The sequence below is a fragment of the Sprattus sprattus genome, assembly GCF_963457725.1.
Source record: "Sprattus sprattus genome assembly, chromosome: 13".
NCBI lineage: Eukaryota > Metazoa > Chordata > Actinopteri > Clupeiformes > Clupeidae > Sprattus > Sprattus sprattus.
Window position 1 is genome coordinate 16469552 of NC_137911.1, and position 16186 is coordinate 16485737.

At 46.0% G+C, this 16186-nt stretch overlaps 1 protein-coding gene across 1 annotated transcript; it reads left to right on the forward strand.

The window, feature by feature from the left end:
* The first annotated feature begins 2576 nt into the window (after positions 1–2576).
* Positions 2577–13853, forward strand: frmd6 (FERM domain containing 6). Its single transcript, XM_080850500.1, has 13 exons — positions 2577–2689; positions 3032–3122; positions 4012–4091; positions 4231–4307; positions 4625–4811; positions 6384–6539; positions 6762–6827; positions 7103–7171; positions 9561–9735; positions 10571–10891; positions 11030–11161; positions 11477–11568; positions 11876–13853. Exons 1-13 carry the CDS (start codon positions 2591–2593, stop codon positions 12167–12169), a joined length of 1839 nt encoding a protein of 612 aa, XP_080706626.1. The 5' UTR covers positions 2577–2590; the 3' UTR covers positions 12170–13853.
* Positions 13854–16186: the final 2333 nt, after the last annotated feature.

Consider the following 16186-nt stretch of genomic DNA (forward strand, 5'->3'; position numbering starts at 1 on the left):
GTGTGTGTGTGTCTGTGTGTCTGTGTGTGTCTGTGTGTGTGTGTGAACTTTGTGGTATGTGTTCTCATCAATGTCTTACTAATGTCTTACTCACGTCTCATTTAGCCCCCTTCCAGACATGACACACTAGACCCAGCAAGCCATTTATTTAAGGCTTTACATGGTGTGTGTGTGTTTGTGTTTTATTGGAGGTCATCAATGTCAAACTTAGAGGTGTAGAGCTATTAGGCATGACACAGCAGACCAGTGAGGCTTCATTACTATAGACTTCAGTCTGGTGTGTGTAAATCACACCCTGTTATGAATAAGGATGCCATTCTTCAGTGTCCCACCCTGCGTGGAGTCATGTTGCTGTGGAAACCTCTCAGGAAGGCATTATTGGGATGACACCTGGTGGGATGGATGTTGTAGCTGTACACTGAGCAGTTTGGATAGATATCATCATGTGACAAACACACACACACACACACACACACACACACACACACACACACACACACACACACACACACACACACACACACGCACACTTGAAGTGTTTGAGATTATAGTGTCATTTCTCCTGCCCTTTCCCAAAGTAAAGCTGAAGCTACTAGCAGGTCTCCTTATGTGATTTAAAGTACTGAGGAAAAGAGCCCAGTAACTAGCATCATCTGAACTCTGCCCAGGCAGAAGGGATTAAAAGGAGAGATGAAGGGAAGGAGAGGAGGGTGAGGAAGACTTAGATGGAGTGAGGGAGTGAGAGAAAGATTAGTGGTGTGATTTCAGGTCCTTTGCTGAGGAGGTGTAGGTGAATTCACTGATACAATGAAAGAATCCTCTCTCTCTCTCTTCCTTTTTCTCTCTTTCTTTGCCTCTTAGACTCATAAATACAAGTAATTGTATTCAGGGATGCATTTTGATGTGATATACAATCTGAAATGTGTCCATATGACACAAGCAAGAGGGAGGGCTTTGTGTGTGTGTGTGTGTGTGTGGGCGTGCGTGCGTGTCACTGCTCTGATGTTAATGGGATCGATTTAACTGCATTAAGCGGATAGAGAATCACAACACAGCAAAACAGATTTTACATTTCACACACACAGACACTAACGCAATCGCACACAGAGCTCTGTGCATCAGATGTTGCTTTGATGACATACATGGCTCCCATTGCATTCTTGCTTTGTGTGTGTGATGTTGGAAACCTCTAACATCTGTGCTTGTGTGTGTGGAAGGGGAGGGGGGTCTGCGGGTCTAGCCCAATTGCGCAAGAAGGGCCACAGAAAAAGACAGTAGAAACAGCTGTCTTCCAGAAGTTTCTGTTGGTATGCGGAACACACACACACACACACACACACACACACACACACACACACACACACATATATACAAATACAAACCCAACCCAACTCAACTGAATATACACAAACCAACACACTGGCACACAAGCTAGGAGTGGTTTTGGAGAGGAGTGGAATGCTGATGTTAAGGAGTGTGTGTGTGTGTGTGTGTGTGTGTGTGTGTGTGTGTGTGTGTGTGTGTGTGTGTGGGTGTGGGTGTGGGTGTGGGTGTGGGTGTGGGTGTGGGTGTGGGTGTGGGTGTGGGTGTGGGTGTGGGTGTGGGTGTGGGTGTGGGTGTGTGTTTGTGTTCTGTTAACCCTCTGGAGACTGGAAAATTCTCGACTAGTGACCTCAGTCCTGCTGCATCTCTGAGCTTTCTTTGTGCTGGGCACACACACACCCTTCAGAGTTATGTCTTTTACTTTTGCTGACCCACTCTTTTTTGACAGATCCTCTTCATTTGTTTGTCAGTTTGCTCCATCCTTTAAATCTCTCACATCTATAGCCCTCCCTAGACATTGATGATGGTGCTCTCGAGAATGTCATGTTGCACCACAATGGTTCTACAGTAGCCCAGAACAGACAAACCAAAACACTGCCTACAGATAGGCCTTTTTTGCGGTGTTATGGCATTTGACGGGTTGCAATTACACAACCTCACCACTAGATGCCACTAAAAACTACAAACTGTACCTTTAAAAAAAGTTTGAGGTTTCTTTTTTACATTGTCTGTCTGACATAACTGTGGATGAAATCTCAAGAGTTATGTGCTGTTACACAGACACTGTGTGATGGTGGCAACGTGATGCATCTGATGGTTATTATTTATAGAACAATCTCATCGTCTCTGTTTGTCACTGTCTCTGGCAACAAACACTTTAATGTCCCATGTGTAAACGCAAACCGCTGCTCATGCTCAATAGTAATTGCATATAACAAATTGACAGTCATAAAGATGAAAATTGTTGGAAAGCTTGGGAACTAATCAACCTGATTCTCTCTCTTTCTTTTTCTCTTTTATCTCCTTCCACAGTTTGAGTGCTCTTCCTCCGGCTCCACTCTTCCCCAATGCCCACGTCAGCTGTGCCCACGTACCCGTTGCCGTGGCGCTGAGCCATCTCTGCCCGTGTGTGTGAGCGAGCGTCTGTGGAGGGTGTCTGAGACACCGAGGGTGTCCAGTGCAAAGGTTCAGCGGCTGAGAGGGGGGGGCGGGGCCACGTGCTGGGGGCGTGGTTGGAGGTTTTCCGAGGGGGGCCAGGCACCCGAAGATGAGCAGGCGCGGTTTCAATATCAACAAAACCATGCAAGACCGCCGCTGTGTGTGTGTGTTCCTCCCCAACGACGACACACTCAATGTCATCGTCAGTGTGAGTGTCTCGAGGCATGCATGAATACACACACACTCACACACACACACACACATAAAAAAATATCTTTCGATGAAAAAACATGTAATAAATGTGTTGCTTATGCTGCTAATTCTTATGATTTACTTAATTTCTAGAAACTTTATGGTTGCCAGCACTAGTTACAATGGCAGATAAATCAAATTGAATTGTGACCCAAGAATCGTGATTGAATCATATTGTCAGCTACCTGGTGACTCCCACCCCTGATGTTGACTCCAACTTCGAGGGTGTATTGACTGAGATTGAGGAGTGTGTTGGGGGATGTTGACTCATGTTGGATCTTTGTGATTATTTGATCAGGTTAAGACTCTGTGCCAGGAGCTCCTGGTTCAGGTGTGTGATCTGCTGAGACTCAAGGACTGCCACCTGTTTGGACTCAGTGTCATTCAGAGTAAGTGAAGCACATGTCTGTACTCTAGACTCTACAAGGTGTGCGTGTGCGTGTGCGTGTGCGTGTGCGTGTGCGTGTGCGTGTGCGTGTGCGTGTGTGTGTGTGTGTGTTTGTGTGTGTGTGTGAAAGAGAGAATATCAGTGAGGGAGAATATTAGAGAGCCAGTCACTCTGGGTGACACCATCATTCAGGTGACCCCACTCCATGACAAAGGGAATTGTGTGTGTGTGTGTTTGCTTGCATGTGAGCTGGAGTCAGAATGGCGGAGGGGCACGGATTCCTGGCCTGCCTGAGCAGTGCGTGTGAAATCGCTAAATAAACACACACACACACACACACACACACACACACACACACACACTGACTTATTTAGGCTTTTTAGCATGTGCCTTTCTGTATTTGTGTTGGTGAATGTGTGTGTGTTTGTTGTGTGCGTGACTCTGACATTGTGGTGTATAGTAGCATGATTCTGTTTGATGAATCCAAGCACCCCTTGGCTGGAGGCTGGGGTGTTGAAACCAGTTGGGCTGGTGGAGCAGACGCAGCACACTGCTCAAATAACACACTTCCCATGGCTGTAACGACATGGAGTAGTTTGTTTTCGACAAAATAACCGCTACTCCACCTACTGTCCTGGAAGTGTATTGTTTTCAGCACCCACAGCCGTTGGAGCACCATAACAGCAACACAAATGCTTATTAGTGCGTCCAATCCGGCTGCCCGCCCATCAGTCCGGGAGTTTGAGTACCCTAACGGCACCTTTATACTGCTAACTGTGTGTGTCTGTGTCTGTGTCTGTGTCTGTGTCTGTGTCTGTGTCTGTGTCTGTGTCTGTGTCTGTGTCTGTGTCTGTGTCTGTGTCTGTGTCTGTGTCTGTGTGTGTTCACAGATAATGAGCATATCTATATGGAGCTTGGCCAGAAACTGTCCAAGTATTGTCCCAAAGAATGGCGAAGAGAGGCCAGCAAGGTAATACTTAAACATTCTCTCACACACACATACACACAATACACAAAATATACTCACATCAAATACATACACAATAAATATACACACACCATTTTGATGTTGTTTATGATGTCTAAGGATGTGTATGATCATGCTTCAGGGTATCGACCAGTTTGGACCTCCAATGATCATCCACTTCAGAGCCCAGTATTATGTGGAGAATGGGCGACTTATTAGGTGAGCTACAAAAAAAAAACCACACACACACACACACACACACACACACACACACACACACAGCTGCACCTGCTACCTGAGTTATAGATATGCATAAAAGAAATATCCATGGTTCTTCCTTAAATGATTATCCCCATGTTTCTTTGTCTCAATCTTCGTCTCCCTGTCTCTTACCTTCCTCTCTCTCTTACCTTCTTTCTCTCTCTCTCTCTCTCTCTCTCTCTCTCTCTCTCTCTCTCTCTCTCTCTCTCTCTCTCTCTCTCTCTCTCTCTCTCTCTCTCTCTCTCTCTCTCTCTCTGTCTGTGTGTGTGTATCAGTGATCGCTCGGCGCGGTACTACTACTATTGGCACCTGAGGAAGCAGGTGCTGCAGTCCCAGTGCATCCAGAGAGAGGAGGCCTACTTCCTGCTGGCTGCCTTCGCCCTGCAGGCAGACCTGGGCAACTTCAAGCGGAACAAGCACTTTGGCAAATACTTCGAGCCCGAGGCCTACTTCCCACCATGGGTGAGTGTCTCATCTGCAGGGACACACACATGCATTACACACACACACACACACACACACACACACACACACACACGCATACTCAGACATACACCCCCACATACTCAGACATGCACTCACACACACATGTAAGTATACACCACCGCTGTAACAGTTACACACATGTTATAGAAGTGATTAACTGTAGATGTCATAGAGTAGTTGTTTTTTCATCCTTCAATGGTCCTTTTTATCATTCTAACCTGAGCAACTCAGAAGAGGAATCCCAGTTGTTTTTTTATACTAGCAAAGTGTGCGTGTGTGTGCGTGTGCACACAGTCATTAATCAAACTTAGACACTTTTGATCCGGAAGGCAAGGGGGGATTTTTGGAAGTAGGACAGCAGGTTTATTTTAGCCACTAGAAGTGGCACACACAAACGTGTGTGTGTGTGTGTGTGTGTGTGTGTGTATGTGTGTGTGTGTGTGTGTGTGTGTGTCAGAGAAATAAAGAATGGAGAAGGAGAATGTGTCACTTTTTGGAAGGTGAGGTGATCAGCACTTCTCTCTTGCCCCCATTACAGTTAATTTAGCTACCGCACTTCCGCCATTTGTCCTCTTCCTTTCCAGACATATGGACACACACACACACACACACACACACATTCATGCACACAAAGAAAGAGACCAAGATGCCACAAGGAGCAGGAAATGTTTGGATGGCCATTATTTAAAAACATTCCCCCCCGCTCCCCCAATGGCTTTCTCTCTACTCTCAGAGTGTCCTAAATCATGTAAACAGTGAAACATTCCCACAACTGGCTGTACACAGGTGTGTGTGGGAGTGTTTGTTTGTGGTCGCACAAAAATGTGTGGGACTATTTGTTTGTGATCTTAAAAAAAATCTCTGGCTGGGTCATTGCAGGGTGCTTATTTTACACACAGACAGGCACTGCTTTATTTATGTCTGAAAGTCTGACAAGTTCTTGGCACTCATACTGTCTCTATGAGCTGCTTTATTTACTGTGCGTGTGTGTGTGTGAGTGTGTGTGTGAGGTGGGTGAGTGAGTGAGTGAGAGAGTGAGAGAGAGTGTTCGGACATTCATAAGTCAGGATTATTTTTAAAGGCTGGTTTTGAATGATGATGTCTTCAGACACACACAAACACACAGGCATAGTCCAACACAGTCAGGCTAACAATTTCCTTTTGGATTGTGAGTTATGACCTTGACGTTTTGGGTTTTACTGTGTGTGTGCATTTGTAAAACTCTCACATACACTAGCACCCAACCTTTGTAGCACTCATGTAGATGACCATGCTGGTGTAGGTGAGACGCCCACCCAAACTAACACACACAACACCAGTTCACAATTGGCCTCTTTTTGTAAAGTGCACAGCAGTGACATGATGTCTTCAGTATACTCCCCAATGTTTTGTTAACACACACACGTGACGCACATACACTGAAAGTATCTCTGGCTACAAGCGATAACATGTTATGAGTGCATCCCGAGGCACAGGTTCACCACACACACACACACACGCACACGCACACACACACACACACACTAAACCCATTCCTCTGTGTAACAGGTGATCGCTAAGCGTGGCCGTGAGTACATCCTGAGGCACATCCCGAACATGCATAAAGACCAGTATGCCCTGACCGCCTCAGAAGCCCACCTCAAATACATCAAAGAGTCTGCCCAGCTGGATGACGTCACCGTGCACTACTACAGACTCTACAAGGTGTGTGTGTGTGTGTGTGTGTGTGTGTGTGTGTGTGTGTGTGTGTGTGTGTTGAGATCTATCCAATATTGAGCTACTGAATAAAGTGGTGTTTAACTTATTATTCAGGTATACATTGTTGATAAATGTTTTCATCGCTTTACATACCACTCCGTCTTACTAGTCCTCTGTCTCTCTTTCTCTCTCTCTCTCTCTCCATCTGTCTCCCTCCCCCTCCCTCAGGATAAAAAAGAACTTGAGGCCTCTCTCACTTTAGGGCTGACATTGCGTGGAATCCAGATATTTCAGGTAATTTGTGTGTGTGTGTGTGTGTGTGTGTGTGTGTGTGTGTGTGTGTGTGTGTGTGTATGCGTGTGTTTGTTTGTGTGTGTGTGTGCATGCATGCTAGAGGCCTTTGCACTAGCAAATGCTAGAGGACTCTGACATGTTGAGACAAATATCGTCTGCAAGTATTTTTGTGATGTTTTGCTGCCTGATATCTTCAGAGACATTCTCTTATTTTGGAGATATGAATGTATTACAGTCAATTAGTTTACTGTGTGTGTGTGTTTGCATTTGAACAGAATGTGGGCTCAGTACGGCAACTACTGTATGACTTCCCCTGGACCAACGTTGGCAAGCTGGTGTTTGTGGTGAGTGGCTCTTGTCCCTCATGTTTCTTCCATCTGTCTATGTCATTCCTTCAGTGAGCTTAAAATGTGTGTGTGGTTGTTTTGTAGGTTTGTTTTCTGATTTGGGATAGGTGTGCGTGTGTCTGTGTGTGTGAGAGAGGCTTGTGTTTTGTTGTGGAAATGTTGATGCCGGATGACAACTGATTTATCTAATCACTGTGGAACTAATCAGGGATTTGGGAAAAGTCACTCTGGCCAAGAAAACACATACATACATACACACACACACACACACACACACACACACACACACACACACACACACACACACACACACACACACACACACACACGGCTGTCCACATGTTGACGCACGCACTGACACGTGCCAAAGAGCCAGGGGTGGAGTAAGCTGCTCATGAACTCCAGATGTTGTGATGGCCATTTCTTTGGGGGGGGGGGGGGGGTGTGTGTGTGTGTGTGTGTGTGTGTGTGTGTGTGTGTGTGTGTGTGTGTGTGTGTGTGTGTGTGTGTGTCTGGGTTGCTGGGTGTGTGTAACATCTGATTGGCTGTTACGTGCATAGATCTGTATCGAGCAGGGCCAGTAGTCTCTCGAGCTGAAGCAGTTACTATGGGTCTATTTGATGTGGTTGGGCGTTATGTATTCATGCGCGCGTGTGTCTGTCACTTGTGTGTGCTCGTGACTTTATGCAAAATTTGACTGTCTGGTGACTGCACAGAGTATCATGTTAAGTACATAATATACCTGATGAAGCATACAGCAGCAGTATCTGTACGTATTCAGTGCTCTCTGTAGATGTTCATGCTGTTACCAGAGGAACTTTAATTTAGGGTTGAACTAATACCCTTGGCCTCTCTGTCTTAATCAAAGCATAACAGAATAGTTACTGCGTGCGTGCGTGTGTGTGTGTGTGTACGTTTGTGTGTGCGTGTGTGTGTGTGTGTGTGTGTGGCCGCCTCACTTTAGGAAAGGGTAAACAAACAAGCCCTGTCTGTGAAAACCAGCTGTGCGCACTCATCATCGTGCTGAGCTGTGTGTGTGTGTGTGTGTGTGTGTGTGTGTGTGTGTGTGTGTGTGTGTGTGTGTGTGTGTGTGTGTGTGTGTGTGTGTGTGTGTGTGTGTGTGTGTGTGTGTGTGTGTGTGTGTGTGTGTGACCGCGCGTGTGTGTGTGTGACCGCGCGTGTGTGTGTGCATCTCAGCAGGATGACTTACAACAGCAGAGGGAAATAATGTTTCTGCTGACAACATACACACAAAATCTCTTAAAGCTGTCTATAAACTGCCAGCACAGCTACCGATGAGGTTTAAAATGAGAGCTTACTTTTGTTCAGTGTGTGTCAAGGTGTGTCTGTGTGTGTGCATGAACAGGGTGATTTACTGTTATTTTTAGATCTAGGACATTTCTCTATTTGGTTGAGGCTGTGCTAAGAGCCCAAGGGCTAAACAGACACTTAAAACTCTGCATACAGTAGATGTGTGGTACAGAGATGTTTAGAGAATTAAACTCTTCATATAGATGTGTGGTGAAGAGATGTACAGAGTATTAAACTCTTCATATAGATGTGTGGTGCAGAGATGAATAGAGTATTAAAATCTACATATAGATGTGTGGTGCAGAGTATTAAACTCTACTTATAGATGTGTGGTGCAGAGATGTATAGAGTATTAAAATCTACATATAGATGTGTGGTGCAGAGTATTAAACTCTACTTATAGATGTGTGGTGCAGAGATGTATAGAGTATTAAAATCTACATATAGATGTGTGGTGCAGAGTGTTAAACTCTACTTATAGATGTGTGGTGCAGAGATGTGTAGAGTATTAAACTCTACATATAGATGTGTGGTGCAGAGTGTTAAACTCTACTTATAGATGTGTGGTGCAGAGATGTGTAGAGTATTAAACTCTACATATAGATGTCTGGCTGTTGCAGAGATGTATAGATTATTTTCACTAGTAGGCTTGAAGCATACTGAAGCTATCATGTCGGGTCCCTCTGCTGTCTTAAGCTCAGTTTGCTGATGTGGCCTTTTCCACCTGTCTGTCCTCTGTCTACTCGTTCATCCCTCACCTCATCCTCCCGTCCACCACTCTTTTTTTTTCCCATACTCCTTGACTCATCATCGTCATCTTTCCCTGTCTCCATCCCCCTTCTTCTCACTCTCTCATTCCATCTCACTCTCCCCTTCTCTTGCCCCCTCTTTATTTTTCTATCATTATATCCATCTCTCTGTCTCCACAACTCTCCACCTCTCTACCTATCTCAGGCTCTACCTATCTCAGGCTAAAAATCATTTTTTTCCTCTCGTCCGTTTCTGTCCCCCCATTCATCCCACTCTCCATCTCTCTTTTTTTCTCTTCCTCACCATCTCTCTCTCTGTCTTTCAGGGCAAGAAGTTTGAGATTCTGCCAGACGGACTGCCCTCGGCACGGAAGCTCATGTACTACACCGGCTGCCCCATGCGCTCGCGCCACCTCCTGCAGTTGCTTAGCAACAGCCACCGCCTCTACATGAACCTGCAGCCTGTGCTCAAGCAGGTGCGCCGCCTGGAGGAAAACGAAGGTACGGCCTGTGTCTGTCTGTGTGTCTGTGTGTGTCTGTGTGTGTGTGTCTGTGTGTGTCTGTGTGTGTCTGTGTGTGTCTGTGTGTGTGTGTGTGTCTGTGTGTGTCGGTGTGTCTGTGTCTGTAGGTGTGTTTAGGGAGGTGTTTATACATGAGCTAGGTACATGTAGTATGTTGCTAGGTGATAACATTCAACTATTCCTGTGCCTTTGCAACTGTGTGTGTGTTTGCAGTTTTACATTTAGGAAGTTCAGTATGTGTGAGTGTGTGTGTGTGTGTGTGTTCGGTGTGTGTTTGCTGAGGTAGGTGAACATGTGCTATAAATAGTAGATGCTACCGTCGGCATGCTGAGGTCAAAGAAAATGTGCTGAGATGCAGCATGCTGTATGTTGGACCATGTGGCGGTGTCTGGGAAGGTGTGTGTATGTGAAAGAGGGAGTGTGTGTGTATGTGAGAGTGTCTATTTTACTCTGTGGAAAATAGGCAGCATTGAGGTTGGTGAAAGGATGACTGTGTGTTGTGCTGTTAGGCTTAATATGTACCCTATTTGTTTAGTCATCATTAACAGAATATAAGCTGTACCATGCATTGTACATGTGTGTGTGTGTGTGTGTGTGTGTGTGTGTGTGTGTGTGTGTGTGTGTGTGTGTGTTTGTGTGTTTGTGTGTTTGTGTTTGTGTGTGTGTGTGTGTGTGTGTGTGTGCTTGTGGTTTACTTCCCCTGTCTGCTCCACCCCCACTTATGGAGTAGATGTAGTACCATGAGTTGTACTGTGTTATAGTGTATTTGTGATTTAACATCCCCCCCCCCCCCCTCCACACACACACACACACAGAGAAGAAGCAGTACCGTGAGTCGTACATCAGCGATGCTCTGGAGCTGGACATGGACCATCTGGACGGCCGCTCCCGGGCCAGTGGCAGCAGCATGGGCAGTGTGTCGCGCCACAAGCGCCTGTCACGCCACTCCACCACCAGCCACGGCAGCTCGCACACCTCGGGCATCGACACGGGCAGCTTCCGCGTGCCCGGGCAAGGAGCCCCTAGGCCCCTGCGCCCGGGAAGCTCGTCCACCAACAGCCACGCCAGCACACACACGTCAGGCGTGGAGAGCGGTGGGAAGGACCGGGTGCTGGATGACGATGACGATGATGATGGTGAGGCACACACACACACACACACACACACACACACACACAAACACACACACACGGGCAAATACACACAGTGTATGGCATGTAATGTCATTTGTAACTTTAAGTAATGGTCGTGGGTTGTGATGGTTGTATCCACAGAGATTGAGATGCTGGTGGATGACCCTAAGGACTATGAGGAGCTGCATGAGCTGGCTCTGGAGCTCAACCAGGACCTGTGCATCCACATCACTGAAGACATGCTCACCTCCAGCCAGAACAATGGATACTCTGGTGTGTACACACACACACACACACACACACACACACACACACACACACACACACACACACACACACACAGGAGGGGAGCTTACAAGTCTGCTCACCGCCAGGCAGTGAGCAGACAGCTAAATTATATACCATACACCTGTTTACCCACCTAGAAACAACACAAAATATCACAGAAGAATCCGTAAAGGTACACATCAGCTCACCACTACCTCAATCAAGTTATACACAGACATAGTACATACCCATCAAAACGGTTTCACTACTGTTGGTGTTTGTTTTTAACGGTGGCAGCTGCTTTGGTCTTTATCATGGCAGGACTTGTGGTGAAGGATGTGAGCTCATCCACTTCCAGCTCATCAGAGACAGTCGTGAAGATGAGGGGGCAGAGCATCGAGTCCCTACCACAGGTAACACACACACACACACACACACACACACACACACACAAAGGCCCAGCATTATGTGTGAGTGCCTGACTTTTAAGAGTTGATCATCCTGATTGTCACGCTGTAGAGTATGGTAGTTCATGCAAACCAAATGGAACATGCAGACTTTTGCAAAGTGAGTGCTTAAGGTCATGAAAATAAAGCCGGTTTTGGTACTTTTTCTTTGCCCAATCTCTTCCACTCCTCCTCTTTCCTCATGGATCTCTCTTCTCATCTTTTCTTTTTTCCCTTCACCCCTCTCCTCTCCTCTCCTCCTCTTGTCCCCCAGACGGTGGTGTGCAAGAAGGAGCAGGGCTCCACAGACCGCCACAGCCAATCGCTGGACGACGTGCGGCTCTACCAGCGCAGCGTCTCAGAGTGGGCGGAGCTGTGCCAGGACACCGCCCACAGCTACACCTTCGGCTGCGCCCAGGAGCTGGACAGCGCCGCCAGTGGCTACCAGGGCCTCGGCGAGCAGTGCGCCGGTATCCGCGGCGACCAGTCGGCCTTCCCCATCAAGCGCACCAACAAGTACTTCTCCCTCGACCTGACCACTGACGAGGTGCCCGAGTTTGTGGTGTGAGAGCCCGTGGTGGAGGAGGATCAAGATGGACACACTAACACACAGGCTACATTCAACACACACAAACAGACACACACACACACACACACACAGATTCCTCGCTAAATCCCTGACAAACTCACACACAGATTCCTCTGTGCTGTTGTGTGCCATCATCCCCCTGCATCACAGCCATACAGCGATCATCTCTGGAGGAGTCGGGTCAGATGTCTTTACTCAGAAACACCACGGAGGTCCGAGTCTACGGGCCGTGGTAGAGCTGGACAAGTCGGAAAATCTGCGCCGGAAACAGATGCAGATCCATGGAGCTGGAAGTCTGGGAAAGGGAATTTCTTTGAAAGGAGATGTAAGGGAAAGATGGGAATTTTCCCATCATTATCAATTCATATTATGGATTATATATATATATGAATATATATATGAAAAACTGCATCTTTAAAAAGCATGAACTCAGTTGAGAAGAAGGCTTGTGTGTGTGAGAGAGAGTGAGCGAAAGAGAGGGAGTTAATACCTGCATGTATCCTTTCCTCTTTTACAAGTCAATTTTGCATCTGTATTAAGTGCCAAGAATCAAGAACATACACACACACACACACACACAAGAGAAATTAACTTGTATGCGCTATGAACCAAAGACTGGCTTCATTGAGAGCCTTTGGATTTCAGCTGACAGAATGGCACACAATGGCTAACCAATGAAATTTGGCTCACGTAACCACAGCAATGGTACAGCCAATATGATTGAATGAAATTCGGGTAACTAGCGCAACTTTTTAGGGAACGGACATCTTCATTGGTCAGCTGGGATTAAGAAAAGACTTGTGACTTTAGGAAATGATTGTTGAGAAAGCGACCAGTGGTGGATGTCAGACGCCATGTCCAGCTTCGTATGTGCCAGGATGTGTGTTGTGCCAACCACCCCGCCCCACCCGTCTCCCCACCTGCCCCACCCTGACAGCAGACTGCCGTAACCAAGCCTCTAGTGCCTTTGAAAATGCTATGCAGGTCCCGTGACCGTTAATAATAAGCCTTGACAATCTCACACACTCACATTGCTTGTAGGTCATTTCACTCTACATTAGGTGTCAATGTGAAATTCCTGCTCCTTTCAGGACCCTTTGTATGTCCCCCCCCACACACACAGACGTACACACACACATATATTAGTACAGAACTCCATTGAGAGTAGATCCATGGATGCCAGAGACTGGTGTCATTCCCAGCCTCTCCTGGTTGAAAGGTGATTGGGATTGAGTAGGAGCGTGTGACGCACATGGTAGGTCTCATTGCTGCCTGACTGGATGGGTGAGTGTGTGTGTGTGTGTGTGTGTCCCTGAGGCGGGATGTGTTCGCACTTGTTTGGCTGTTGCCGGCCAAGTGAATTCCACAAAATGGAGAGATGTTGACGCAGTGACGAGACTGAGACTTCTCGAATCCACATGCTCTTTCTGTCTTGGGCTCTTTTTCTTCACTCCTCCGATTCTTTTTCTCTTTTCTCATAGAGGTTTCCTTCAGAGAACACCATTTTTTAATTAAGGCTATCAAACTGAAGTATTTTTGTATGGAGGTTGATTCCCCAGATAAAAAAAAGTGTGAAGCTGTGTGTGTGTGTGTGTGTGTGTGTGTGTGTGTGTGTGCGTGTGCGTGTGCGTGTGCGTGTGCGTGTGCGTGTGCGTGTGCGTGTGCGTGTGCGTGTGCGTGTGCGTGTGCGTGTGCGTGTGCGTGTGCGTGTGCGTGTGCGTGTGCGTGCGCGTGCGCGTGCGTGTGCGTGCATACGGGTGCGCGCGCATGTGTGTGTGGCGTAATGGCGTACATTTCCCCATGTGATACAAAACAACATTTCCGTTCTGTATCATCATCAGATCTGCATCCTTTTAATGGAACAGATTTCAGGAAAAGGAACACACACAAAACTCCCCTGCTGTCAGTTTTGCTCTCTGCTGACTCAGAATGTTGGTAGATCTGGAGGGACTTGTCACATAATTTCAGTGTCACCACAACCACAAACACAGCTGTTCAAAAGGCCATAATTTATATCTCCACATAATATTTTCAAAATGTTGATTCGTATAGATAAGATCAACGTTTTGACTAATGTTGCAGTATGATCTGTGGTCTTGAACTTCATATTTCAGTTGTGCTGTCGATGTGTTTTTTGGTACTGACAAGAAAATGCATTATGCGGCAAATAATATGCCATACACCTGTTTACCCACCTAGAAACAACACAAAATATCACAGTAGAATCCGTAAAGGTACAAAGAACCCGGTCAGTGGCAGCACTTAGTACCCTGACTGTGCTATGCAGAATCTAACAGGTTCTTCCTTCTAAAGGTTCTCTGTGGAACTCCTGAGAGGTACTTCACTGAAGAGACTTAAGGGTTGGAGCGCTGTGATTGATTGAGAGACTTAATTATTACACTGTCCAACACACACACAGCATTAATGCTGAAAATCAACCCCCAGTCCCCTAGAAACCGAGGTAGAACTTCCCTGGTAAGGACAAAGAACCAAAAGAAAGGGAAGGACTGTTCTGGAGGAGACGGAGAGAAAGAAGAGGAAGCGAGAGGGAGAGCTTGTCCGCCACCCTGCTCTCCAGGTTGAGTAGTTTGGGATGTGAAGCTGTCGCAGGGCAGCACGTGTCCACTCACCCATCCCCTTGAGCACTAACAGCAATAAAGAGTCCAGGCGATGCAGGCATTTACCATCACCCATCACAGCAGGGTGGAGAAAGCCTGTCTCAACTCTAACCATCACTAGTTAAACACTAAGAGTGTTTAATATTCGTGTGGAAATTGTTACATGTTTCTAACCAGAGAAGGTCGTGTGGCCCTCTGTTTTTTTTTTCTTCTTCTATCTTTGGTCTATTTTGGACAGGTCAACCAAGGGAAACAAGTATTTGTTTGTTGGGTTTGTTGCAAACTATTATTGTGGTAGTAGTTGCTGTTGTAATTGTAACAACCTTCCCATAGCAGATAACTCTGGAGCAATTCTGGCCTGCATCTGGTTCAGGTCCAGCTGAGTAGTTTGAGAGTCGGTGGCTATCGGGGAATAACAAAGGAAACAATAACAGTAATATTATATGTTCTTTCATCAATGCTAGGTGTAAAGCCATAGACTTAACAGTCTGGATCTGTGTGTACAGAAAATGGTGTCGTCTGTGATTTTGTGTGTTGACCTGTACACATGGTTGTATATGGAGTAATTAAGAATGAGCGAGTGTGTGTGTGCGTGTGTGTGTGTGTGTGTGTGTGTGTGTGTGTGACAGAGAGGTAGCGTGTGTCTCTGCACCAAGCATTCACCGTCCTTTCTGTGAAAGGAAGTCCCTTCTGGAAGAAAAGTGAAATGTATTTCTTTAATGTACTCTCTCTCGCTCTCCTGTAGCTTTTGATTTCTCATTTTGTCTGACCCTTTTGTGACAGCTTTTGTTTAAAATAATGAAGTCTGATCAGTGCCTTTTGGGTACTAATGTCCTCAAACCAACAAATACTCAATAAAAATAAATACCTGCATTTGACAAACTAGTCCTCTGGTGTTTTTACTTAAAGGCAAGTGGCATACAGCAGAAAAGGGAAGAAATGAAATGTTGACCCGATAAATCCATTAATCATCGTTAATGATTTTAAATATTCAGAATATTTAAGTAAGTAAAATATGCAGTGCTGATCTTCATTTAATAATAAGATAATTTGATAATAAGCAGACCGGCTCGCCTTCAATATTAATAGCAGAGGTGACATTGTTAACATCCTGGAACATTCCTGCGATAATGACCTGATAAATACATTTTGAAGTAAAAATTTGCCTCGTCTCCCTGCTTATGAATGTTTTATGTGGAGGTGCCGCACTCTGCTGGAGGTTTGTCGAACTACTCATGAATGGGCCTTGCGAAAAGGTGAGATTTTGTTGCATTTTGAAAGTTTTTTTTTTAATTATTTGCCTCCCTGAAAAAGTGTAGTGTGTGTGTGTGTGTGCTCTATTAAAGTTCGGCCCAAAAGTACAAATTTTGTTTTCCTT

Coding starts and splice junctions, on each gene's coding strand:
- frmd6 (XM_080850500.1), top strand. CDS start 2,591: ATGAGCAGGCGCGGTTTCAATATCAACAAAACCATGCAAGACCGCCGC. Junction 4,308..4,624: donor GAGAATGGGCGACTTATTAG/GTGAGCTACAAA, acceptor TGTGTGTATCAG/TGATCGCTCGGCGCGGTACT. Junction 6,540..6,761: donor ACTACTACAGACTCTACAAG/GTGTGTGTGTGT, acceptor CCCCTCCCTCAG/GATAAAAAAGAACTTGAGGC.